The sequence below is a fragment of the Podarcis muralis genome, chromosome 2, assembly GCF_964188315.1.
Source record: "Podarcis muralis chromosome 2, rPodMur119.hap1.1, whole genome shotgun sequence".
NCBI classification, from domain to species: domain Eukaryota; kingdom Metazoa; phylum Chordata; class Lepidosauria; order Squamata; family Lacertidae; genus Podarcis; species Podarcis muralis.
This window is the reverse complement of record NC_135656.1, coordinates 3,420,962-3,446,668: the sequence shown is the minus strand read 5'-3', so window position 1 is coordinate 3,446,668 and position 25,707 is coordinate 3,420,962. Positions and strand designations below refer to the sequence as shown.

Below are 25,707 nucleotides of genomic sequence, written 5' to 3'. Positions count from 1 at the left end.
ATTGTGCGATCTTGCAGTTTTTGCAGGTTTGCTTGGGGTTTTTTGGTTTATATAACAATGTTTTTTCTTTATAAATGGAGGCCTCAACTCCCCCCACCCCCACCCCCCGCAAAAGACTTTTAACAATGTTTTCAGGGAAGTTCTGTGCTTCATTGATTACAGTACTGGTGTTTTGTGCTTTTTTAAAATACACAGTTTATAACAGTCAAAATTTGAAATAATAAGAAACAATTACACTTCATTGTACACAATTACAGTGGTACCTCTGGTTACAAACTTAATTCGTTCCAGAGGTCCGTTCTTAACCTGAAACTGTTCTTAACCTGAAGCATGACTTTAGCTAATGGGGCCTCCCGCTGCAGCGCAATTTCTGAGGTACTACTTCTGGGTTAGCGGAGTCTGTAACCCAAAGTGTTTGTAACCCGAGGTACCACTGTAATTAGCAGCAACAAAAAAGAAAAGAAAAAAGCAGGGAGGCAATTTAAACAACAGTAAAACCATCCATTGAAAGGCTGTTAGAATAATGGTGAAATGGACCCTCATTGCCACATTGATCTCTCTTGGAACGCCCTCCCATCAGATGTCAAGGCAATAAGCAACTATCTTATTTTTAAAAGAGATCTGAAGGCAGCCCTGTTTAGGGAAGTTTTTGATGTTTAATGCTGTATTATGTTTTAATATTCGTTTGGGAGCCGCCCAGAGTGGCTGGGAAGCCCAGCCAGATGGGTGGGGTACAAATAAATAATAATAATTAGGAGCAGGAATTCCTCAGTTGTGGTGCTACCATTAAAAAGTACAGTCCCTGCTACCTGCGAGTCTAGGGCAGGGGAGCTCAAACTACGGTCTGTGTGCCAGATCTGGTCCGCCAGGGTCCTGAACCAGACCCACCCGGCAATTGCATCCCCCCCCCCCCCATTTTCCTTTTCCCAAGGGGAGGCTCTAGGTGAACACGTGGAGCGCACAAAAAGGGAAGCGCGAAAAGTAGCAACAATTCTGTCCCCAGCATTCGAGAAGGTTCCTCGGCATTCCGAAAGGCTTTTAAAATGTTGTAATGAGATTGTTCTCGGTGTGTTTTCCCTCCTGGGCTCCTCTCATGAGGCAAGGTGAGGTGAGCTCCTCAGGTGGCAGGATCCACAGAGGCAGCAGATCCCGATGTAGATCTTTATTAGCCCCTTGTTCCTCATGCAGATCTTCACATGCCCCATCTTTGCTATGTTAAAAGCACTGTAATCGTTAATAAATTTATTATACTAGCCAAAGGTCATGGCAAATCCATGCAATCGGTTTAAAATAAACTTAAAACAGCTGCAAATACAGTGACCATATACTGTGAGATAACAGGGATACCATCAGGGCTACTCTGAGTTTCAGTTTGGACCTCCAAATGTGCGGCCATTTTACCCAGTTCCTTCTTCCAAATCCATCCAGAGCCAAAAGGCCCCTTTGGGTGTCATGAAGGCGTTGCTGTTACTCAGCGCAGCCTCTGAGCCCTTTCCATCAGGGAGAAGCTGCTTTCATGTACAAATAATGTATAATAATAATAATTTATTATTTATACCCCACCCATCTGCCTGAGTTTCCCCAGCCACTCTGGGCGGCTCCCAATCAAGTGTTAAAAACAATACAGCGTTAAATATTAAGGGAAGAAATATTTTTAATAGAAATATTTTCCATCTGTTAACAGTAATTCCTAAGTTTAGCCACCATCTTTTGCCACGAGGGTCTGGAGGCGACTTTAAGTAGCGCAGCAGAAAATGCAAAAGCCACACGAAGAATAAAATCCAGGCCGGGGCGCGGGGTTTCTCCCGGCGCGCGAGCCAAAGGGATTTGGGAAGCGCTCGTCTGTCGGGCTTCCGGACATTTGCCAGGAAAGGGGGCCACGCGCGCGCGGAGAGGAGGCCCCGCCGACGCCCCGGCCCGTCCTTCTTCCTGGATCACCGGGTGCTTCTCGCTCTCTCTCTCGCTCGCTCTCCTTTCGCTTTTCGATTCCGGGCTCTGACGCCCGCCAGATCGCGCCCCGCCCCAAAGTAGGAAATCCACCCCCAGCTTCTGGGATCGGCGGCGTCGCCTCCCTTCGAAGATCGAAAGTTGGGATTAAAAGCAGGTGGATTAAAAAACTCGAGGGCTCGAGGCAGGCGACTCTTTGGAGGCGGCGAGGAGCGAGCGAGCGAGCGAGCGAAGGGACCCCGGTGGCTTCAAGCAGGTTGGCCAGACTTGGAGGCGGGCGGGGGGCGCTGCCGGGTCCGGGGCGGCGGCGGCGGCGGAGCGAGGCGAGGGGCCGAGGAGACGCGCGCAGGTGCGCCCAGGTGGCTTCCTAGCGGGCGGGCGGGCGGGCGGAAAAGAGGCTGCGGGGGCGCCGGGGGGCCCGTCCGCGTCAAAAGGTGCCCGGGGAAAAGGCGCCTTGGAAACGAGGGGCGATCCTGCGCACGCTTCCGAGCACATGCTGGCTTGAGCGGGTCTTACTCCAAGTAAATAAGTGCCAGTGCCAGGCTCGCTTGGGTCTCGTTCCAGATTTGTAATTCGCCGCCCTGCCTTTTTTAAAAAGGGCCACTGCTATTAACAAATAAACTACAGTTGACACGTGGACAGATCAAGAAGGGTGACTTTACTCCAGTTTAATTTCGTAACCTATTGCCAGTATTCCAGAAAACGAGCAGCCCAGCCTTTGGCTCAATCTGGTTGGTCTAAATTTAAATTCAAGCAGAAAATTTTTTCTTCTCTTTGAACGCTCGCCCTCCCGTTTATCAATATGCCAACACTTTGTATTATTTCATTGGTAAAGTAAAAGAAAAACGACATTATTCACACTTAATCTAAGCACAATCACAAGAGCTCCTGATTAGGCATTTAGCTATGTGATGTTGAATGTTATCTGTTAACTGTTCTATCCTCTGTTCCCCCATTGTTTTTGTTTAAACCATTTCAGAAACCAAGAACTTAGACGCTCACCACTAATCATGAACCTTATGTTGTAGATATTGCTGCACATTTATTATGCTATTTTTGTGATTTACAAATCACATGAGAAGACTTGGTCTATTTATTTATTTGTATCATTTATTATTCCTATGATCTTTGTTTATAAAACCCAATAAAACGTTATTCCTAAAAAGGTCACTGCTAATAGATTCAAATCCCAGCTCACAAACGTGCTGTGAAAGTGTGTCCTGGTGCACGTGCTTGCAGCGTGTGTGCAAATTTATGTTGGGGAATTCCAGAAAACTTGTTAGCAGGATGTTGCACCGAGAAGCCACACACACACACACACACACACACACACACACACAGCCCAGGAGAGAGCGTGTGTTGCCTCACAGACTTAAAATATATCTCTGTGGCTTGTGCCTCTGTGGCCTAGGGAGCGTTCCATTTTCTTTCCTTTTACAAGAATTATATACTATTGGTTTGTCACATACAAAACTTCTCAGAGGTTTACACAAAATAAAACAAACTTTAGAATTGCCCATAAAAGACTGTTAAAAGCAGGAATTTTAAAAATGCAAAGTGTAATTCATCAGATGCATTCATGAACCAGGGGCCACCTAAATGGAGTATATATACAAAAATCTATCTCATTTATCCCCCTGAGTTCAGTTTTGATTTGTTTTTGTAGAAGGCAAGTCAACACAAGAGATACAGATACCACAGTGATAAGCTGAGCACAGAATTCAACCCGATGAATACAGGACCCAGTCTGTGTGGGTGTGACGCCTCCTGGTTAGGAACCACTACATTCACAGTAGTGTTGCTCCTGACAATGTTTCATAGCAATAAGGTTTATTACAGGAACAAATAATTGACCAAACTCCTAGAATAGTCAAGTTTAGTAATTAATACAATAATGCTCAATTCTAACAACAGTTCATTTTGGTGCACCATAATGGCAGCATAAAGCTCTCAATTCATGTATCCAAACCAGCAAGAAATATTTTAGCATAAAATGCTCATCTGGCATATTGTAAAGTTGCAGAAAGCACCAAAGAAAGTGTTAATCCCCACCACCTCACTTCCAAAGCATCAGGGCCCTAACCTGAATCTGAGATTAGGGTCTGTGTGCATGCCCACTGTGGCTGCTTTTTACAAACATTTAAAGCAGGGGTAGGGAACCTTAGGCCCAGGAACCAAATGCAGCCCTGCAGACCTCTCCTATCTGACCATTGCAACTCTCCCTAAGCCACATTCCTGCCCTTGCCCTGCTTTGCACCCCAAAGATTTTTACATGACCGGAACATGTCCTTGAAATCACATTTTGCCTCTTGCTTGTCTGGATGAAGAACAGAGAAAGGGCTGCAAATATGTGTAGAAACTGGCCAGCTGTACAAAGATACCATTTATATTTGTTTCTCCACCCACTTTTGCCATTGTCCCGCCCACTGCTGGCCTGTGGTCCTCTGAGAAGGGAAGCGAATGTGACCCTCCAACTGAACAAAATTTCCCACTCCTGATTCCGGAGATCTGATTATGAATCTTTATTGTTGTCTCATCGCTTTTATCTCAGGCTCCACTCCTCCGCATGCAATACCAGAATCATGGCAAGATAATGCATATGTGTTATGTATTATTATTACTTAACATCTTGGGCTGGAGGGTGGTTGAAGGAGAGCCAGCCTATTTATGTCCTTCCCCATGTGCTAAGGATAGATCTCAACACCTTTCTCCCCAGAGAGGTCTGCCTGTACTGTACCTACTTTAATGTCCTTTTGGGGCCAAGCAAAGGCTTTGTTGTATCTTCTCAAACTTTTCAGATACAGTTTTAATCCTACTGTTTTTATACAGCTTATGATTTTGAGACTTTTGGTAAATTAAGGCGTTTGTACTTTCATAATAATAGTATTTTCCTTGTAGTGAAGCACTATGGGAATCTGGTTGAAGAGTGGTATAAAAATCAGAAATCATGATCATAGTCTTGCCCAACGAGGCATCCTGTCAAACTGTACTAAGGTCTAAGGGGCAGTGGAGACTGTAATAAAGGGGAAGTGTTTCAAAGACGTTATTCACTTGGTTTCCTTGGGGAGGATTGCCTAACCAGCAAAATGTGTACAGCCTGCAGCTTTGGGGACAGTGGGTGGTGGTTGCTCAGAAGATGAGTAAGATCCGTGTCAAGTCGTGTGGTGTAATACAGTGGAAGCAGAATATCGGTGGGTATATTGTGCAAATGGTAAGATACAGCATATTGTGTTTGCCAAAATCATAAGGAAGTCCAGGAAAAGTCTGAGAAAACGCTGCCAGGATTGTGGTTTACTTCTTTCAAAGAAGCTTGGATTTTTAGGACAATAAATCCCACAGCTTAAGGCTGTACCTTACAACTCGCAGGGCTACTGTTCCCAGCACCCTTAATAAACAACAGTTCCCAGGATTCTTTGGGGGAGGGAGCCATATGCTTCAAATGTGTGTTGAATGTGCTTCAGATGTACAGTGTGGATAGCACCTAAGTGCTGGAAGATTGAGGGTAGGCAGAATGAAGTAGCTCTTCACACTGTGCAGAATTAAACTATGGAATGTGCTTGCACAGTATCTAGTAATAGCCTTACTGCCCATGAATGGGCCGTTGATGGCTACTAGCCATGGTGGCTGCCTTCTGTTTCCATGGTTGGAGGCGGTATATCTCTGAATGCCATTTTCTGGGAATTGCAAGTGGAGAAAGTGCTGTTGCAGCGCTGGATCTGGAAGGGGAAGTAAAGAGGCACATGGCCCAAGTGGCAAGTTCGGAGTGCAGCAGAATTACTGGTTTCAGCATTCCCCCCTCCCCAAATGCGGAAAGGAGAGAGGAGGCAAAAGGTCTGGCCTTGGTCTGCACAGACCCTCCCTCCCCTCCCCTCCCCTGCTCACTGGAAATGCCCAGGGCAGTGTCCGCAGCTGCACCAGGATCAGGCACCTCCTTTGTCCTCCTACTCCCACCCAGGTCTTCAACCTTCTTCAAATTCTGGTCTACCACAAGAGAAGGGTCCAGAGAAGTCTTTGCCTCATTCTCTTGCTGGCCTTCCTAGGACCCTCTGGGCCAGACAGGGCAGGCACAGTGCTAGGAATTCTGTCAGCTGTGTACATCCAAGGAGCAAGGGGGGGGAGAGAGAGAGAGTTGGTCTTACATAATCTGCCTTGATTTCCTTCCTTTCCTGGTCTTGGGTTATCATTGCCAAAATCCTGCAATACAATATAATTTCCTGACTACTAAACTATAAAGTGATTTAATTTTTTTGCCTTTAATTGAAGTTTTATTCTGATGAGTCAGTATAAAGAAAATGGACAATTCCTTAATTCATTTTCTGAGACCCTTTTTCTTACTTTCACACACTATCCTATTTGAAGCCTTTTTTCCTTTTAATGTTAGCTTAAGGAAATGCCTAAGAAATAGTTAAGCAGGAAGAATGTTATAATGCTATTTGGCAGAATGTGTTTTAGTTTCTGTAAAGAAAGAAAAAGACGATGTTAGAAGGAATGTAGGGTACCAGTTGTTTAAAAGTTGCTTGGGATGTCACAATCATGGGGGAAAAGTTTTATTAAACTGAACTGAGAGAACGTAGAATTCAAACAGATGTTTTTCAGATGAAGTGGAGCCTATTTAACATTTCCTGTAAAGAGCATGGGCTGAAATTTTCCTTTCAAATTCTGAATTCAGTGCAGAAAAAATGCTTGGGCTACTTGGTGGTTGCGTTCTTGGTTTATATATCATGCACTTTGCATGGTGTAATCTGTATTTTAATTGATTTAACTGTTTCTTTTAAAATAATAATATAGGAATTGTTTAATAAAATTATAAAGTTAATTAAACAGTTAAATATTTAGAACCAAATACAATCAAACCTCAGTTGTCGAACATAATCTGTTCTGGAAGTCTGTTCAGCTTCCAAAAGATTTGACAACTGAGGTGCGGCTTCTGATTGGTTGCAAGAGCTTCCTGCACTCAAGCAGAAGCTGTGTCGGACGTTCAGCTTTCAATAAACATTCGGGAGCTGAAACGTTTCAAAACGGAGGCATTTGGGAACCGAGGTTTGACTGTAGTCAATTCATACAATTTTTAAAAATATCCAAACATCCTGGGCTTATCTTCTGTGTACAGCAGCACTGCAATAAAGCTACCATGAAACAGGAGGATCATGGCGTGGTGTGGATATGATCCACCTGCTTCATGGTTGATTTATTGCATGGCTGTACACACAGGAGACAGTTGCAGTTGCCTGTGAAGTGGTACCGGTGGGGCACCTTTGCTCTCCCAGCTGCCCAACGCAGTGTTTGCTGGCTCTGACTGGAAGGGGCGAGAGGCAGGGATCTTGGCCCAGTGTGGCCTGTGATGGCAGGGCCAAACTACTCTTTCTGCTGCTACACACCACACCGGGTCAAACACGTCTCTTCCCGCCCCACCTCCACTTGGTAAATGCCCGCAGCTCACAGTGTTGGGAGACATGGGAGCAACGGTGCGCCACCCATGCTGCCTGCATCACTGGGTGCTGCTGATAGGAGCCAAGCCTAGCATTTCTAGGTTGAAATTGAAAATCAGTTATTATTAGCAATTATGGTCAAAGGAAATGCAAAATCAAAACATGTTGGGATTTGTGACTAGAGGATGTGGAGAATGTGGCATCTGATAGCAGCAGGAAAGTGTTCTAAAACCAAGGTGATCAGAGAGCCTGTGGTCCTTTAATAGAGGCTCAGTGCCTGCAGTAGGTTGCATTTGGTCAGAAGGTGTTTGGGGATCTCTGGCAGGGCAGCAACATATAGTGGAAATGGAGTAAATCTACCAGAGAGAAAGAGAGAGAGGAAGCATGTGCTGCTCTTCTTGGGTCAAAGTCGGTTGATATTTATGTGTCAGTTTACAGTGGTACCTCGGGTTAAGTACTTGATTTGTTCCGGAGGTCCGTTCTTAACCTGAAACTGTTCTTAACCTGAAGCACCACTTTTGCTAATGGGGCCTCCCGCTGCTGCCGTGCCGCCGGAGCACGATTTCTGTTCTCATCCTGAAGCAAAGTTCTTAACCTGAAGCACTATTTCTGGCTTAGCGGCGTCCGTAACCTGAAGCGTATGTAACCTGAAGCGTATGTAACCTGAAGCGTATGTAACCCAAGGTAACACTGTATAGACTTGAGGCTGGAGATGGACAATAGTTTTTCAGAGAGCTGAAAGTGGTTTGAAAGAACAATATTACAGATGGACTACCTCCCCATTCAGTGAACATGGGAGGGGAAAGTTGGAATATCCCTGCTAGCCACACCCCCTGACAGCCAATCCGGTTTCCTGCTTGTGCAGAGGGAGTCTAGTGTGTGTATTTCTACATGGTTTGGCCCCCTTCGACATAAATGCCACTATACAGTGCCAAGGGGGTGTAGCCAGGTGAGCTCCCTTTGCTCAGTCCCAGTTTCTGCCAACCTAGCAGTTCAAAAGCACACCAGTGCAAGTAGATAAATAGGTACCGCTGTGGCGGGAAGGTAAACAGTGTTTCCATGCACTCTGGTTTCCGTCATGGTGTTCCATGTGCCAGAAGTGGTTTAGTGCTGCTGGCCACATGACCCAGAAAGCTGTCTGTGGACAAACACCGGCTTCCTTGGCCAGAAAGCGAGATGAGCGCGGCAACCCCATAGTCGCCTTTGACCAGACTTAGCCGTCCAGGGGTCTTTTGCCTTTATCTTCACATTGATGCTGAGGGTTTGGCTATCCAGCACTGTCCTCCTCTAGCTTTGTGTGTTCACTGAACAGATATTTCTTAGATCCCACTTTTGCTTTTGAGCATACAGGCTTCTGTGGCCTTTTTAAACAATAACAAAACCTGCAAAATCTGTTTACCTGAAGCAAAGTGGAATGAATTTACAGATCCTGGGCAGGGATCCCTTTCTCAAACCACTGAATGAATTCTGAAGAATAACAGAAGCAGTGACACAGCCATCTTGCACTTCAAATAAATTGAAAGAAGGATGTTTGAGTCAGGATGAACTCGCTATGACGTACTCAGTGAAATATGCTCCTGAATAGAGAGTGCTGTCAGGTTTCCTTGCGATATGTCTTGCCTGTTTCCTTCATGCCAAATTAAAAGACTTCTGTTCTGTAGTGAGGCAAAGCATCATTGTGCATTTAGAGCAGAGGTGGGAAATCTCAGGGCCTGGGGCTGGGAGTTGCCCTCTAGACCTCTCTACCTCACCCTTTGAAATTTCTCTAGGTCACACTCCCTTTTCCAGTCCACAGCCCAGACGGGTCCTGCTCTGGTCCTTTCTTGAGAGCTTTTGCCTGGCTGGAACATTTTCTTGAGCTCTGGTCACACTTCTTGCTTAGCTGGATGGGGGACAGAGAGATGCATGCGGAAAACGTTGCCTTTTGTATGGCTGGGCTGTACCCTCCTGTACAAAGGTAAGAGTCACACACCTGCTGCTGCACACCTTATATTGCTGATAGGATGAAAGGTTGCAGGTGGTATAAACTTTCTTCCTCCCCAAGAAGGAAACTTTGGCAGGAAGTTGTAACAGCTTTCCGTGGGTGTGATTGCAGAGATTTAAAATCTTACCCCCACCACATATTATGTAACATGCATCGGATTGTAAATTCCAGGACTTTAGATGTGAGCCACTTGTACTGCATGACCTTTGTGTGAATACTGAAAAATTCTATTAGTTTACCCAGATAGGCACAGCTGGCCTACACAATTTTGCTGCCGGAGGTCCCATCTGGACTATATATTTAAAGCAGTATCACACAACCTTATAGAGTCATGGCTTTCCCCAAAGAATTCTGGGAAGTGTAGTTTGTTAAGGGTGCTGAGAATTGTGAGGAGACCCCTGTTCCCCTCACAGCTACAATTCCCAGAGTTCCCCGGGAAGAGGGACTGACTGTTAAACTAAGAATTGTAACTCTGAGGGATAAGGGGTCTCCTAACAAGGTGAAACAGCAAATGTTGCCTCTCCTCATTCTCCCGTTCCCCAAGTTGAGATGCATGGCCATAGTACCAAGGGCGACCATGTCATTTTTGAACCCGTGGCAGAAAATATCCAAAAATTTCTCTCCCCCTCTAAGAATTTACTGATCTCATTAATCAGCTGCCTGGGGATTTTATGGCACCATTGAAGTTTTACCATCAAATGTTTGTTTGTTTTAAACCCATTTGATAGATAGCTCTGGAAGTCTCAAAAATTCAGCAGCCAATGGAGTTTGGCTTTGTCTCATCACTTTTTGATCAATTAGTGTTTCGCTTTGCCATGGCAGGTATTGTAATTACATTTTCAAGGGAAAAGGAAGGGCTGGTTTGCTTCATAACTATATTTTCATCAGAAACACTTCACCAACATAGTTCCCTCCAGATATTTTGAACTACAGCTCCCATATTTTCTGACCGTTGTCCATGCTGGCTGAGGATGATGGGAGTTGCAGTCCTGAATATCTGGCGCAGACCATGTTGACATGCCTTGCAGGTCATGGCAGACGCTTCTCAGGCATGGTAATAGGGAGGTAAGTCTGCTTTCTTTCCTGTTTTACTTCTTCAGTTACTTTAGTACTATAACCTGCCATCCAGAATTAGGCCTAGTCAGATGAGGGAGTAGAGTTGTTGCTATTGCTAATGTTGTTCTCATTCTATAATTTTAAAAGTTATATGCTGCCCCAATATTGTAATATTCTCAGGTTATGTGGTGCTAGAATGGACTGCATCTGTGGGATGAGATTTTTTAGTGTTCCCCTCAATAGTGAACAAGGCTCCTGTTTTTGTCCCTGTTGTGCAATCTGACAATGGGTTGTTTTTATGTGAAGGATCATCAAAAATGGGTGCCCCTTCCTGTAGTTTGAAATAGTCCAGTCCAGGGGCAAAACTAGGCTTTACTGTATTTACACGAATCTAATGTGCCATTGAATCTAATGGGCACCCTAATTTTCACGACATATTTGACAAAAAAAGGTGCACATTACATTTGAGTAAATACGGTATTTCACCCGCGTCAAAGACCCAGTTTGGCACCCCCACATGCATTTTGTACACACACAGTCTAGGAGCTTCAATGGTACCCCTCTGCAGGCTTCACCCGGGGTAAAAAGCCCAGCTAGCCTGCCCCCCCCAGCTGTGGCTTTGGTCCAGTTCACGTTACCCCTTCAGGATTCTTACCACCTGATTCTGCTCCATGTGTAGACTTCAGTTAGAAAGCCTTCTGAGGCTGACAATATTTTCCTCAAGTTAAACAGGTGGGTAAATATTCAGGTGTGTGGTTACTTGCAGTTGAGTTAAATTTGCCTCTGTTTTATGTCGTAGAGAATCATTAATAAACTGGAACAGATTGGTTGCTCTCCAGTCCTTCCCCAGCTATCAGTCTTGTGCCATAAATCATTAATGTAGCTGTGTGTGCTTAGCAAAGCTGGTCAATATTTGTGTGTTCGTACCATTCATTTTCGTGAATAAAGCAATATTATTTCTGCCTTGTGGCGTACTCAGTTTGCACATTGAATAGGAGCAGAATCACCTGTTTTCCCCTACACAGAAGTTACATCACTCCCTATAATAGCAGACTCAGAGGGTGAGTGCCAACCTGAATGGAGCCAAGATGTGGCCACTGAGAAACAAGAGGGAGGTAGCTGTTTCTTAGGGGAATCCCAAGGTTTATAGATGTACCCTCCAGAAAAAAAGCCTTTACAAAAACCTAAGGAGGCAACCCACCCAAAAATCGACTCACTGAGGATTGAGCATTCTGAGTAACTATGGAGAGCTGATGTCAGATAGGAAATCCCGAAACGGAGGTGGAGGGAAGAGGAATGCCCTGTTTGTGCTCTTTACAGTTTATAGCAGGGGTTGCTGGAGTGCAGCTTCCAGCATCATATCTGGCCACCAGTCACGTTGGCTGGGGCTGATGGAAATCCAATGACACATGGAGGGCCACATTCTCCCCACCATGGCTTAAAGTATCCCGGGCACTTCTATTGGGAAGTGAAGAAACGCTGCAACCTTTCACTTGCGTGTCCCAATCATTTTGCCACATTAATAAATATTGAGAGCTAGCCCTTCCTTTTAAATAGCTTGGTCTGCATACCACCTCCTTTGCAGGCAGCCCCGATTATGAAGCTAAACAGATCTAGCCTTGTAAACTGCTTGGATGAGAAATGTCTTGTATGCAATCCACTCAGAACAGTTTAAAGAATGGCTGGAGATGTACACCTTAACCTTGCTCTTATACAATATATGTGATTCATATGATGCCGGTAAATCCTGGTTTGGGGAAGCGCGCTCCATTCTCTGGATGACCTTGGATAAAGCCGTCCCGAGTCTGTAGGGTGCAAAGAAGCTTGCTGTCATTGTTTACCAAAATGTCCTTTCTTGAATAAGATTATAACTTTCAGCTGCTGTCTTCCCCATTTGCTCAGTTAGTTAACGTACAATGTGAACATTAACTCACTGGACAATGTGCTTTTCTCCCTCCCTTTGTGGAGGATAAGGCTGTTGGTAGGTACTGGGAGGCAGTGTGCCTTTGACAATCCCAAATGGGGAGAGTTCTGTTGTGCTCAGGTTTTGCTTGGGGGCTTCCCATAGGCATCTGGTAGGCCAGGATGCTGGACTAGATGGGCCACTGGCCTGATCCAGCAGGACTATTCTTACATGCTTGCCTTGTTCTAAGAGCTTATCAGCTGATAAAATCACATGGATGCTTCAGACGACCTGCACTGTTTATATAGAGCGGCAGCTTCAGAGAAGTTCTAGGACAGCAGGTGCTTTTGTGGCTGTCTGGCATTGAATAGCTGCATGTATTTCTGGCCTGCATCACTGCTTGAATGCAAAAAGTATCAGCTTCAATCTCCAGCATCTCCAGGTAGCATTGAAACCCTGGAGGAGAGCGCTGGTGTGCAGAAGAGAGTGAAACTTGCAGTTCTGAGAGAGAGAAATGGAGCGGTTTTTGGGTGTTGTGTCAGAGGAAGTGCTAGACAGAGGAAGTGTGAATGACATCCTAGTTGGTGATTTGTGCACTTCCTCTGCCAGGGAGATGCTTTCCTGGCTCCCTCCCAGCGCTTGCAGACAGAGGCTCTTGGAAGTGTGAAAGAGATAGATGCAGCACTTTGCAGTTGCAGATCAGGATTAGGGCAAGAAGTTCAGAACTGGACAGAAGCAACAAAGGTGTCCCAACAAGCTTCCCCACTCCTCCTGCTAAGCTTTAACCTACAAGGTTTTGGGCTTGCAAGACTCCCTCACCTTATGAGAATGTTGGGATTGCAAGCATGCCCTCCTTTGGGGCGGGTGGGTCTGCTCCCATCCACAAAAGCAACACCTGGTTCTAGGCATCATAGCTCCACCCTCCTGCTCATCCTGTTCAGTTTCAGCTTCCTCATTGGCTGATCAAAGGCCAACTCAGCCTCCACTGAGGCTTTTCTGCAGCGCCACATGGCAGCAGAGCTGGCACCTCCAACTTCCAAAGCAACTGAAGACCGAGTGGAAAGGGGCGATGCTCCCTCCTCCAATCCAGGTGCCCACAATTCTGCACCATATGCTTCTTCTTCCTCTTCCTCCTCCTCCTCCTCCTCTTCCTCCTCCTCCTCCTCATAGAATCATAGAATCATAGAATCATAGAGTTGGAAGAGACCACAGGGGCCATCGAGTCCAACCCCCTGCCAATCAGGAAACACCATCAGAGCACTCCTGACATATGGTTGTCAAGCCTCTGCTTAAAGACCTCCAAAGAAGGAGACTCCACCACACTCCTTGGCAGCAAATTCCACTGTCGAACAGCTCTTACTGTCAGGAAGTTCTTCCTAATGTTTAGGTGGAATCTTCTTTCTTGTAGTTTGGATCCATTGCTCCGTGTCCGCTTCTCTGGAGCAGCAGAAAACAGCCTTTCTCCCTCCTCTATGTGACATCCTTTTATATATTTGTACATGGCTATCATATCACCCCGTAACCTCCTCTTCTCCAGGCTAAACATGCCCAGCTCCCTTAGCCGTTCCTCATAAGGCATCGTTTCCAGGCCTTTGACCATTTTGGTTGCCCTCCTCTGGACACGTTCGAGTTTGTCAGTGTCCTTCTTGAACTGTGGTGCCCAGAACTGGACACAGTACTCCAGGTGAGGTCTGACCAGAGCAGAATACAGTGGCACTATTACTTCCCTTGATCTAGATGCTATACTCCTATTGATGAGGCCCAGAATTGCATTGGCTTTTTTAGCTGCCGCGTCACATTGTTGGCTCATGTCAAGTTTGTGGTCAACCAAGACTCCTAGATCCTTTTCACATGTACTGCTCTCAAGCCAGGTGTCCCCCATCTTGTATTTGTGCCTCTCATTTTTTTTGCCCAAGTGCAGGATCAGAGCCTGATCCTGACAGCACTGCAGGATCATATTTGCATTAATTTTTATTTATGTACTTATTTAAAGCATTCCAATCCTTCTCTTCAACCAAAAGTGGCTCCCCACTGTGCTTATAAATGTCAGTGATAAAGCAGTCTCATCCTTCAGATTTACAATCTAAAAGATTCAACACAAAAGGGAAAGGGATTGGGAGGGCAGAGGAAAAAAGAAAGCTCAGGTATGAAACTACAGAGTTCTTGAAATAATCAATTGAGATGCAAAGATTTCAAGGAGGATCCAGAAGTTGCCTGTCTTTCCGCAGAGCAGAGGGAGAGGTCGTTCTGCAATCCCGTTTCTCTTCCTCTACAATTGCCTTCGGAATTACATTCTTATGTTAACAAACATTTGCTACAACCATCTGCAAAAAAATGCATTCTTTTGTTTTTAGGGTTCAACTGAAATGAACAGAAATTGAAATCTTGGCCAATCAAACTTTACTTGGCACTTCCACAGCTCTTGGCTGGAAATCTTGTTGGCTTCAGTAGAATATATTTTGCTTACATAATTTATTGTGTTTAGGTTTTGGCTGCTAGTTGCTTTGCAAAGGAGATGTTTCCCCCCAGCTGCTCTGGTTCAGTGTTTGCAAAGTTTTAAAGTCTTTTTGTTGTTGTTACTGGTATTATCAGATGGGCAGCAAATTATGTGCAAGTACTTTATAATACAGTACAATCTACCTCCCAAAGGGAGTTGGTAACATTGGCGGCAGGGGGAGAGGCAGGAAGATAAGGAGATGCAAGTATGATTTTTTAATGACATCTGGCATTTGATAGTGTTCAGATTCTTAAAGGACATGGCAGTTTAAATCGGCACTTTTCAGTGCAGTAGCAAGATCTGTTACAGAAGGATCACAAATGACATTGTGATTGTTTTCCTTTTTTCGTGAAGATGTTCTGCGATTTGCAGAATGGGACTCCCTAAACATAGCCTGGCACTTCCTGGTATACAGTAGATTTTTTATTAATGTATTTTTATGGTCAAGATGCTAGAATTCATGTATTTGTGCTTGAGTGGGGGCTGAAAAAGAAGCAGCTTTTGTGGTTTCAGTGTGGGCAAAAAAGGGGAACAATCTGTGTGTTTTGTGCTTGCTGGAAAAGATTAAGAGGTTTAAGGTGGATAGAAGCATTCTGTGTGGATTTGGACATTTGGATATCTTATACGTTCAAATTACGATGGCTATATTGATGGTTACTATATTCTCTCAGTGTGAGCTGGTGGGTGTGTTTTCTTTTCACTATTGTTTTGTTTTCTCTCTGTTCCTTCCTTTGTTAATTTGTTATAAAATACTCTTTTGAAAGAAAGGAAAGGCTTTGGGGAGCTTGACTGATGTTGTTTGGAACTGGGAAGCTTGCTCCCCATCTTCTTAACCTATATGTATTCTCAATGTGAGCTGGTGTGTGGTTTTCCCTTTTCTCTGTTAAATTTGTTAAAATTTTATTTTAAAAGGGAAAGGGTTTGGGGGAGCTTGATCAATGTTGCTTTGAGACGAGCACTGCCACCCTACTTGGAAGCTTGCTGCCCCTCTACTCAACCTATATGTTTGCAGAGGCATCATGCATTTTCCTATAAAGGAAAAAAAACCCTAATAAATGGCTGTTCTAAAATTCTGTACCTTGGATATGTGAGAGAGAGGTCTGAAACACTGGGTTCACTGGAGGGGAAATACATATTCTGCACTTATGCTAATTAACAGGAAGCCTGCAAGTGAGCATTTGTCATATCTTGGTTTCCCCCCTCTTTGAAGATAACATGTATGGCTTGAATTTGGGCTTTTATTTATTTATTAATGCAGTCTGTTGTTGGAGGGGTTGGTTGCTGGAAGAAGCAATAAAGACAGAGTTTGTGACACTGAGAGGTGTTGGACAGATGAAATGAATTTCAGAAGAGTTAAAATCCATGCCCTGGATTCCCTAAACCAGCTACCAACTGCTTGGTCCCTGGCCCCCCCCAATGCCCAACACAAAACAGTATTAGGTGTAGTATTGATTCTTTTCTTAATAGGTCTTTTGTTCATGTGATTTTCTTAATAAATACTAGTAAGTTCAACTTGTGTCAAAATCCTCCATTCGGCCAGTGTTTCCAAGTTGTCAGTGTATATACTACATTTTTTTTAGATTTGCCTTGAGACAGTCTTTAAACCTCTTTTGTTGTCCACCAGCATTGTGCTTTCCGTTTTTAAGTTCGGAATAGAGGAGTTGCTTTGGAAGACGATAATCAGGCATCTGCACCCCATGACCAGTCCAATGAAGTTGATGTTGAAGAATCATTGCTTCGACTCTGGTGATCTTTGCTTCTTCCAGTACACAGTGAAACGTAGAAACAGCCAGGCTGCCTTATCTCTTTGAAATTACTTAGAAGGGTGTCTGCACTTTTGTTTCCAGAATGACTGTATTCCAGAGATTCCAATGCTGAACTTTTAAATCTGTGGAAAGGACAAGTAAAGGACCTTTCATTTGTACTTTGTTTTAAATTACTTACTCCTCTTTTTGTGGGCCTGGCTGCACCTGGGAATGCGATTTAGAGTATTTGCAATCTGTGGGTCTGCTTGGGACGCTGGGAAGGGGCTTTTAGGTGGTGGTGAGGGGCTGCTAGTTGTTTCTTTGTTTGCTTGCTTAAAATTGAATACATGAATATTTGTGTGTATGGAAAAAAGAAGGGTGCCTTCATATTTTCCTTTATAACTTTCCAGTAGCTTTGAGTCTTATTTCTGCTTCTTTTTAGTGACAGTTCAGAACCTCTGCCCCCCTACAGGCAGTTGCCCCATTTGCCCCATTATCAATCTGGGCGTAAATGAGAGCTATGTCTACCTGTCTCAAGATTTCCTTGTTTATGTCAATAAACCTTTATTTCATTTCATTTCATTTAAAAAAGATTTCCAGCCTTTTTGCTGGTGGATTTTGTTGCACATGTGATAATAGCTGTTGCAATAGTGTGCTATATATGGCTCTTTATTAAGTACCTCTTAACTGCAGTCTTGGCCCAACTATCTAAATTAGATGGTTTCTGACCCTCTCCCTTGTAATAGTTAATGAGTAAATGCAGTGGCTTGACTTACTGTAAAAGCTTGAAAACGCTACAGGCAGAATCACACATTGAAGTACATCCTGATTGTTTCAGATGCTTCATCGGGAGGCTGACATATTTATTTAATTGATAGTCAATCATTATTTCTAGTAGCTGGAGGACAGCTAGACCCAGCTGCCTCGTGTTACTCAGAGTTGAAGGAAGACAGCAAAGGGACCAGCCGTGCTTCAGGTGAAGAGGTCAGAATGCTGAGGATGGAATAAGAAGTCTGAGATACAAGAGTGTAAAAACATTCCCTAGAATACAGTGCTAATATATACTGAAAAATCTGCACCAAATTATTCAGATACTGTACATTTCTTGGTCATTTCTGGATAGGGGAGCCCTGCATTTCTTCTTAGTGTGGTACAGCAGCTGGCTCCAGGGGCCTCTGGTGAACCAGTGTGGTGTAGTGGTTAAAAGCAGTGGACTCGTAATCTGGTGAACCGGGTTTGATTCCCCGCTCCTCCACATGCAGCTGCTCTTGGGCTAGTCACACTTCTCAGAAGTCTCTCAGGCTCACTCACCTCACAGAGTGTTTGTTGTGAGGGAGGAAGGGAAAGGAGATTGTTAGCCGCTTTGAGACGCCTTAGGGTAGTGATAAAGCGAGGTATCAAATCCAAACTCCTCTACCCTGCTTCTGATTTCTTGTTCCTGAATCTTCAGAGAAGCAGGTACCTGGTTTAGGAAGTCAAGAAGGAGCCAGACTGGAGGAAACTGGGTGTCTAAACTGCAGCAATAGAATAATAGAACACTTCAGTGCTTTTACTTAGAGAAGACTCGCTGAAATTAACAAGCCTAACTTAGTCACTCCCATTAATTTCAACTGGTCTGCTCAGACTAATGCTGGGTGCACTGAGTGACGAGTTTGAGGCCATCCAGATGTTGTTGGTCTCCAGCTCCCATCAGACCAGCCAGCAAAGTCAACAGTCGGGGATGATGGGAGTTGCAGTCCATGACCATCTGGAGGTCCTCATATCTTTTGGCCCTGCCATATATGATAGCAAAATAGTTCTGGAATTAGTTGTCAAAGCAGTGAAGCTGACTTTCAACCAGCCAAACCAATGCAATTGGCAGATAAACTCCAGGGCAGTGTTGGGTTCACACACCAGAGAAAACTGGCACACATATAGAGGGAAAAGTGCAGAAAAGACTTTCTATTCTTTGTGGTGTGATCAGTTTTTTTGTCACAGTTCTTGGTTTTGTAGGGAAGAGTGGGCTGAGGCCTAGCTCATTGGAGGCTTTTTTGGCAGTGAAGAGAGATTTTAGTGCTGTCAGGAAATTGCCAGGATCTGATGAGTAGCATGTGTTACCCATTCCTGCAGCTGGGATGATTCTCAGACATATGCGTAAACTAAAATCGTGTGCTTCTGAGAGCAGAGCCGTATCTACGGAGGACGGGGCTAGCCAGGTTTATTGCCCTGGGTGAAGCCTCCCAGCATGTGTGTTTGTGTGTTTGTTTGTTTGTTTGTTTGTGTATGCAAATGTGCGTGGGCGGGTGCCAAACTGGGTCTTTGACCCAGGTGAAATAAAGCCTACTTTCGCCCCTGTCTGAGGGTACTTCTGGCCAATATATTGCAAGGGGCATTAAAGTGCATAGCAGAACTTTATGTTTGCACAGTTAAAGTGGATTAAAGCGCTCTGTTGCCCTAGCACAACAGATCCACTTTAAAAAAAAAAAGACTTTGCATGACTTTGGAAAGTGACTGGGAAATGATTGAAAAGTGCAGAATGAACAAATGATTAATGGGAAGACATGTAAGCGTCCTGCAAGCAAATTGGGATGAATACAAGACAAATCCTAATGGTTGTTTAACCACCCCATAAGCAAATTGGATTGGATGCTCAGTAAGGACCATCCATAATCTAACCAATGTGTAAGCAAATTAGAATGCTGAATAAATAGGTTGTCTGGAGGAGCTTAGTTGGAGAAACAAGAACTTCTGAATCTTCAGGTTAAAGACCTCAGCCACACACTTGCGCTGGTCAGAGATTGTACCTTTAAATCATCAAGTCATCTTGCCTTTTGCTGTGGCAAACCTGCCTAGTGTGAGATTTCTGCTCCTTTCAGGTGTTTGTGCTTCTTCCCCTTTTACCTTTGGTAAGTGCTTAAAATAACATAATTGCTCTGCAGGATCTCTTACAGATCCATTCTTTTGACCCCTTTCATGTAAATTTTTCTTCCCTCTACTTTTTTGAAAGATGTGTTTTTAAATAACAGGATCAAATGCAAATTTTATCCGAGTGCTAACTGTGTTAGGGTTCATCCACCTGTACCTTTGCTCCACATTTCTAGACACAGGTCCAGACTTTCCACGTCCCCCCCCCCCTTTTTTTTTTTTTTACCCCAGCGCTTTCCCTGTGAAAACCCATGTTTACTGCTGCACTGGAGCAAACAGGAATCTGCAGAAAACCTGAATTGCTGTTTGCTCCGATTCAACGTTCCAGAGTGGGTTTTCTTGGGGGGAGCAGGGGGAGTGCTTGGACATGGACCAGGAAATCTCAGAGCTGTGCCTAGAAAACACAGAGCAAACAGTAAGTGTGGCTGAGCCCTTAGTGCAGTGGTTTTCAACCCGTGTGCCGTGGCATCCCCATTCCTATTTAATTTTGGCGTTCAGCCTTTTCTCACTTTGGTTCTTCTCACACAAACTCCTGTAGATGACTAGCTGAGCAACTGCGGGGGGTGGGGGGAAGGTTTGTAGGGTGAGCCGTGAGAAAATCTTACAAAAAAACAAAAAAACCAACCTGGTCCAGCTCATAGTTATCAAGGCAGTTTTATCTGTTTCCGCCCTGTTCCCCTCCTAGGAGTTGGTAAAAAGCCTAGGGATTAAAAACAACACAAATTGCATCGCATGGGGTTGGACTAGATGATGTGCAGTGTGCATAGCAATTTGTTCATATTTTTTTTCAAAATATAGTCTGGCCCCACACAAGGTCTGAGGGACAGTGGATCAGCCGCCTGCTGAAAAAGTTTGCTGACCCCTGAACCACGGCTACAATCCCACCAAGAGATTCCTTTGTGCAATCCCCACAGCTTATGGGTGGGAGCTGAGCAACCAAATAAGTTTCATAGGTGTGCGAAGATCTGAAGGGCAGGTCTCCACCATTCAAGCCCAATGCTTGGCCACTCTGCCACATTGACGTAATATAAATATATTATTGATATGCAGAATAGCTTCATCCTGAGCTGCTTTCTTGATTCATTAACACTTTTTTCGTTGTTTTTTGTGTGGTGGTTTTGTGCCATGGTAACCTCAAGATTCACACTTGAAGCCTAGACCTAGGAGGAGGAGGAGAATCATTAGCAAGTGGGTTTTAAGTAAGTTGAGTCTAAATACTTCAGAAAACCTTGCTAAAAATAACTAAGAAGCACGACAGATTCTTAAATCTACTTTGGCTTGTTTGAAGAGAACTCTGCTTAACTCTCATGGGATGGCTCGTTTTTGGAAAACATGAGGAAGGGCACGTCCACAAGATAATTTTAACATAGAACAGCTATAACATCATGATGTGACTCAGGTCAGGGGCTATTTGTGGGTGAAGTGTATAGAGCCTAATCTGGGCTTGGGAGGTGTGTGTATGCAATTCGGATGCACAGCATTTGCCAAGTGACAACTTTCCACAGTGTGCATTTAACTGATCAGCAAATGGATTATCTCTGAGCCAAACTAGATGTTAGGAGGAAATGCATGAGCATGTCTCCCAATGCCGGGCTTGTTATTTTTCTTGAGTCCTCTGAAAACCTTTTGACTTCCCTGCCATAAACCATCAGTCCCTCCACCCACATCCCTAAGGAATTGGCTCTGGCATACTTCATCAGCTTTCTTTTCCTGACTTGGGTGGAGCTTCGCCTTGCCCTACCTGCACTTTGACCTTTTTCTTTAATCATGCAAACTCAGTCCCTTTAAAAGCAGGTGCACCTGCACCCAGTTGGCAATTGACAGTAGAGGAGGTCTGGTGGAGCTGGTCTGCCACACCGAAGCCAATGGAGTGAGCTCTGCTACCCAGCCATCCCACTGCATACTTCACAGTTGATGTATGTGTCCCTATCCAGCCACAGACCCACATAAGTCTGTGCAGGAAAAGTATCTCTCATGCAAAAATCCACGGGGAAGGAATGCTTAACCCTTCTCCTTCTGAGACTCTCCTCCCAAATGGGTCCAGAACCCTAAAGCAGCTTGTGCAGGGAGTTTTAGGGGGAAATGGGTAGGGAGGGAAGTCGGAGATGGAGAGCCTTCCCCTGCTTGTTGCTGAACTTCAACTCCCATCATCCCTGACCGTTGGCTATACTTGCTGGCATTGATAGTCCAGCAACAACAGGAGGGCCAAAGGTTCCCCAATTCTGGATTAAGTATTTCCTTCTTCCGCTCCTTGTGTTCCGCAGCCCATTGTGGCACACGGTTGCAGTGTGACATGGAATTTGCAATCCTTGGTATTTCCTTACAAGTCTTGTTTTCTTTTCTTACTTATTTGTATCCCATCTTTTCCATCATGGGACCCAAGGTGGCATGTATGTGATGCTCAGGCCCAGGCGCTGGGTGACCAGACCCAGAACTGCTTAGTTTCAGCAAGGCGCTAGCTTCATAGAATCATAGAATTGTAGAGTTGGAAGGAATCTTAACTAAAGCATCCATGGCAGATGGCCATAATAATAATAATAATAATAATAATAATAATATATATTTATTTATTTATTTATTTATACATACATACATACATACATACATACATACATACCCCACCCATCTGGCTGAGTTTCCCCAGCCACTCTGGGCGGCTTCCAATCAAGTGTTAAAAACAGTACAGCATTCAACTCTTGCTTAAAAACCTCCAATGAAGGAAAGTCCACCATCTTCCGTGGGAGTCTGTCCACCGTGAACCAGCTCTTACCATTAAAAAGTTATTCAAGATGTTTAGTCGCAATGTCCTTTCCATTGGTTCGGGTTCTAGCAGGAGAAAACAAGTGTGCTCCATCTTCCATGTGACAGCACTTGAGATATTTGAAGATGACTATCATATCTCCTCTCAGTCTCCTCTTTTCCAGGCTAAACATACCCAGCTCTTTCAACTGTTCCTCATAAGGCTTGGTTGCCGGACCCTGGATCATCTTGGTTGCCCTCCTCTGCACACTTTCCATTTTATTAATATCCTTCTTCATCCTTCATGATGCCCACAACTGGACACTGTACTCCACTGTACTCCAGGTGTGGTCTGACCAAGGCAGAATAGAGTGGTGCTATGACTTCCTTTCATCAGGACACAGCACTTATGTTGATGCAGCCCAGCTTTATTTGCCATTTCACCACCCTGTTGACTTGTGGTCTATTAAGAACCCTAGATCCTTTTCTAGCTCCTGTGCCTTTAGACCAGGCGCTAAGATCAGTATGCCTCTCTTTCCCTCTTTTCATGATTTTTGGAACAGCTTGGCTAGTTGCTGAGCCAATTGAAGCAATTGGCGGTGGAGGGAGGAGCTTCTCCAGGGTGGGAACTAGGTGGGGTTTCGGAGTGGCACAGGGTTTGCTGTGTGAGACAGTGTGCTGGATTAGATGGGCCATTGGCCTGATCCAGCAGGGCTCTTCTTATGCTCAGAGCAAAGGAGGAAAGAGATGAGGCAAGGCAGTGCAATAAGCTATTCAGACTGGAGAGTTACAGAAGTTTATGTAGATAGGGTTGCCATGTAGCCTGCAAATGTTGTGGTTTCTTTGTCCACACACACACACCCCGCGCCCCGTCTCCTTCCTGTTGTGTGACACTTGCTCACTGCAGCAGCTGAGGGAGGAGTAGGGTGGAAGTGGGTGGGGGAGAGGGGCAGATGACAAGACCGGAGGAGGAACAGACTTCGCTGCGTTGCTTTCCTGATGCATTTGGGGGATTTAAATGTACAGGGCAGATCTCTCTGGATTCTAGGCTTGTAACCTTGTATGTATGAGTGAGTAGCATGGTGCAAGTCGCCTGACATCCTAACCCAGAAGAAAACAATCCTAGATTCTCCTTTTTCTGTCTTACTATATTGGGGCTGAGGGAGTGGGGTGCTGATACCTGTTTTCCTCAGCCCTTTACCTCGCGTACAGAGTGTACACTTAACACTCCATTTGCATTAACTATTCATCCTCTAAAGTCTTGCTTCCTAGTTTGTTAGTCCTCCCCCCACCCCACCCCACCCGCTTAGAGTTTCTAGTGGGATAAAGCTGGAGATCTAAGAGATCTGCTACAGGACAATAACAAGAGCTTTTATTTTACAGTATTTTAATTGATTTTATTATTTGCTCCCCTAGGCAAGGGTGTGCAACAGGCTCAGAGGAGGAGAGAATATGCTGCATCCTATTTTGCTGGTACTGATCTGTTAAATCTCCAGATTACAACCTGGCAGCTCTACTCTAGTTTTTCTTCTTGTTTACACTGGGAAGAGCTGCTCCCTGCTCCCTAGAGAGAAACAAAAAACTGCTTGAGTGCTAAACTTCTTTCCAGGAGTACTGAATTGTTTGGTTAGGTGTCTTTCCAGGAGTTATTCGTGCTCCTTTCCAAGAGCTGCAGTGTGAGCTTGAATGCTCTTCAGCTGAGGGATGGTGTGGAACTTTGCCTACTGATGCACATAATTTGAGAGTTCAATGTCCGCTGTGGAATCCAGCTTGCCATGTTTTGTTTAGATGTGCAGTCTTCTCTCTTAGATCCAGCTACAGGGAAACCAGCTTTTTCTAGCTGTGCATATAGGGATGCTGGGGATTCAGTTCAGTTCACATTTTAATACAAAATTCCCTCATCTGCACTTTCTGGAACATTGTGCAAAGTGAAACTCAGTTATCCTTAAAATGTTGCACTTGTCTGAATTTGTGATGCAGTTCTCCAGCCAAGGAATGTGTCCAAAAATGCATATGCTAGGGTGCATATGCCTAGGACCCACGTACCTACGGGACTGGCTCTCCTGGTATGCCCCGCGGAGGATCTTAAGGTCCACAAATGACAACTTTTTGGAAGTCCCAAGTCGCAAGGTGGTTGGATTGGTCTCAACTAGGGCCAGGGCCTTTTCAGTACTGGCCCCGACTTGGTGGAATGCTCTGTCACAAGAGACTAGGACCCTGCGGGACTTGACAGCTTTCCAGAGGGCCTGCAAGACAGAGCTGCCTGGCCTTTGGTTTGGACTCAGTCTGACCCTTATGTTTCCCTCCCCTTACAGTTTTTATCTATGGGCTACTTTTAAAATGAGGCCACATTTAAATTGGCCCCCCCCCCATTATGTTTATTGTAATTTTACTGGTGTTATCTGCCCTGAGCCCGGCTCTGGCCAGGGAGGGCGGGGTATAAATAATTTTTTAAAATTATTATTATTATTATTATTATTATTATTATTATTATTATTATTATTAATGGGTGCATAAAAATGCATATGTTAGTGAAAATAATATACAAAACTGCATTGCATATGGGGAATTACTTGCAAAAATATGTATATTGAAGAAAATTGTATACAGAAGTATGTGTATCAGAGAAATAAACAATATAATGCTGATGAGTTCTCATGAGCTTTTTTAAAAAAATGCAAACTGATGTGGAAATGCGGAGAACTCCATTTAAGATTAGAACAATTAAAAAATCTGAAATTGACAGATTTGTCCACACCCTGGTGCAGAAAACCAGCTGATTGTAAACTTCATGATGTCACTAACTCACCCCAGAGACCACAAACAGCAGCAGTTTTTCATCATTTTAAAAATGAATTCCCAGTCATTCGGACTCTGCTGGGCAACAGCCCGGCACAAAGGGCCTCAGCAGCAGATCTCAGTGCAGGATAATATAAGGGGAGGTGCTGCTTCAGATAACTGGATCCTAAGTTATTTAGGGCTTTACACATTGGCACCTTGAATTGGGCTCAGTGGTGAACCTGGTGCAGTTGTGTGGATTTGCTGTGCTTTGTTCATTAGCTTTCTGCAGGGCGTCCAACCCCCCCCCCCCCCATCCATATCATCCTGAATTTTTCCTGTGGTTCCTCCTCCTTTTTTGGATCACAGACAAATGGAAGAATAGCATCATCTGTGCAAGTGTAAATGCCTTTAGCACTACTCATGCCTTTTTTAAAAGGTGAGGTTTTGACGTGGGCAGTGGCCTGTTCAGAAAGTGAACTCATCATAGTACAACAAAAATTCAGTATTACATTTGGGGGGGGGGGGTTTCCATTTGATAACTGTTGTTTGGTTTCTTTAACCTGTCTTTTAACTATTTATAGAATGCTTTTCTGGCAAATATACATACATACATACAAACAAACACAGTACTATAACACCATCACACTATAGCACTATTGTGCATTATATAGCATTATAAAACAATAGCAACATAATAATTTAACATTAACATTAACCCAGTA

General features: G+C 44.4%; 1 protein-coding gene across 5 annotated transcripts in view; it reads left to right on the top strand.

The window, feature by feature from the left end:
- The first annotated feature begins 1,973 nt into the window (after positions 1-1,973).
- Positions 1,974-25,707, top strand: part of STAT6 (signal transducer and activator of transcription 6) — a 54,383-nt gene continuing 30,649 nt past the window's right edge. Inside the window, exon 1 of one of the 5 annotated variants that reach the window (XM_028721263.2) lies at positions 1,974-2,203. Coding sequence is in view for 1 of the 5 variants with exons in the window: in XM_077923755.1 (XP_077779881.1) it covers positions 15,016-15,021 (6 nt within the window). In the remaining 4 variants the exon portion in view is untranslated. Of the gene's footprint in view, positions 2,204-2,275; positions 2,297-14,869; positions 15,022-20,052; positions 20,665-25,707 lie in introns of those variants that run through there. The other 4 variants (XM_077923757.1, XM_077923756.1, XM_077923755.1 and 1 more) reach the window with 4 other exon arrangements.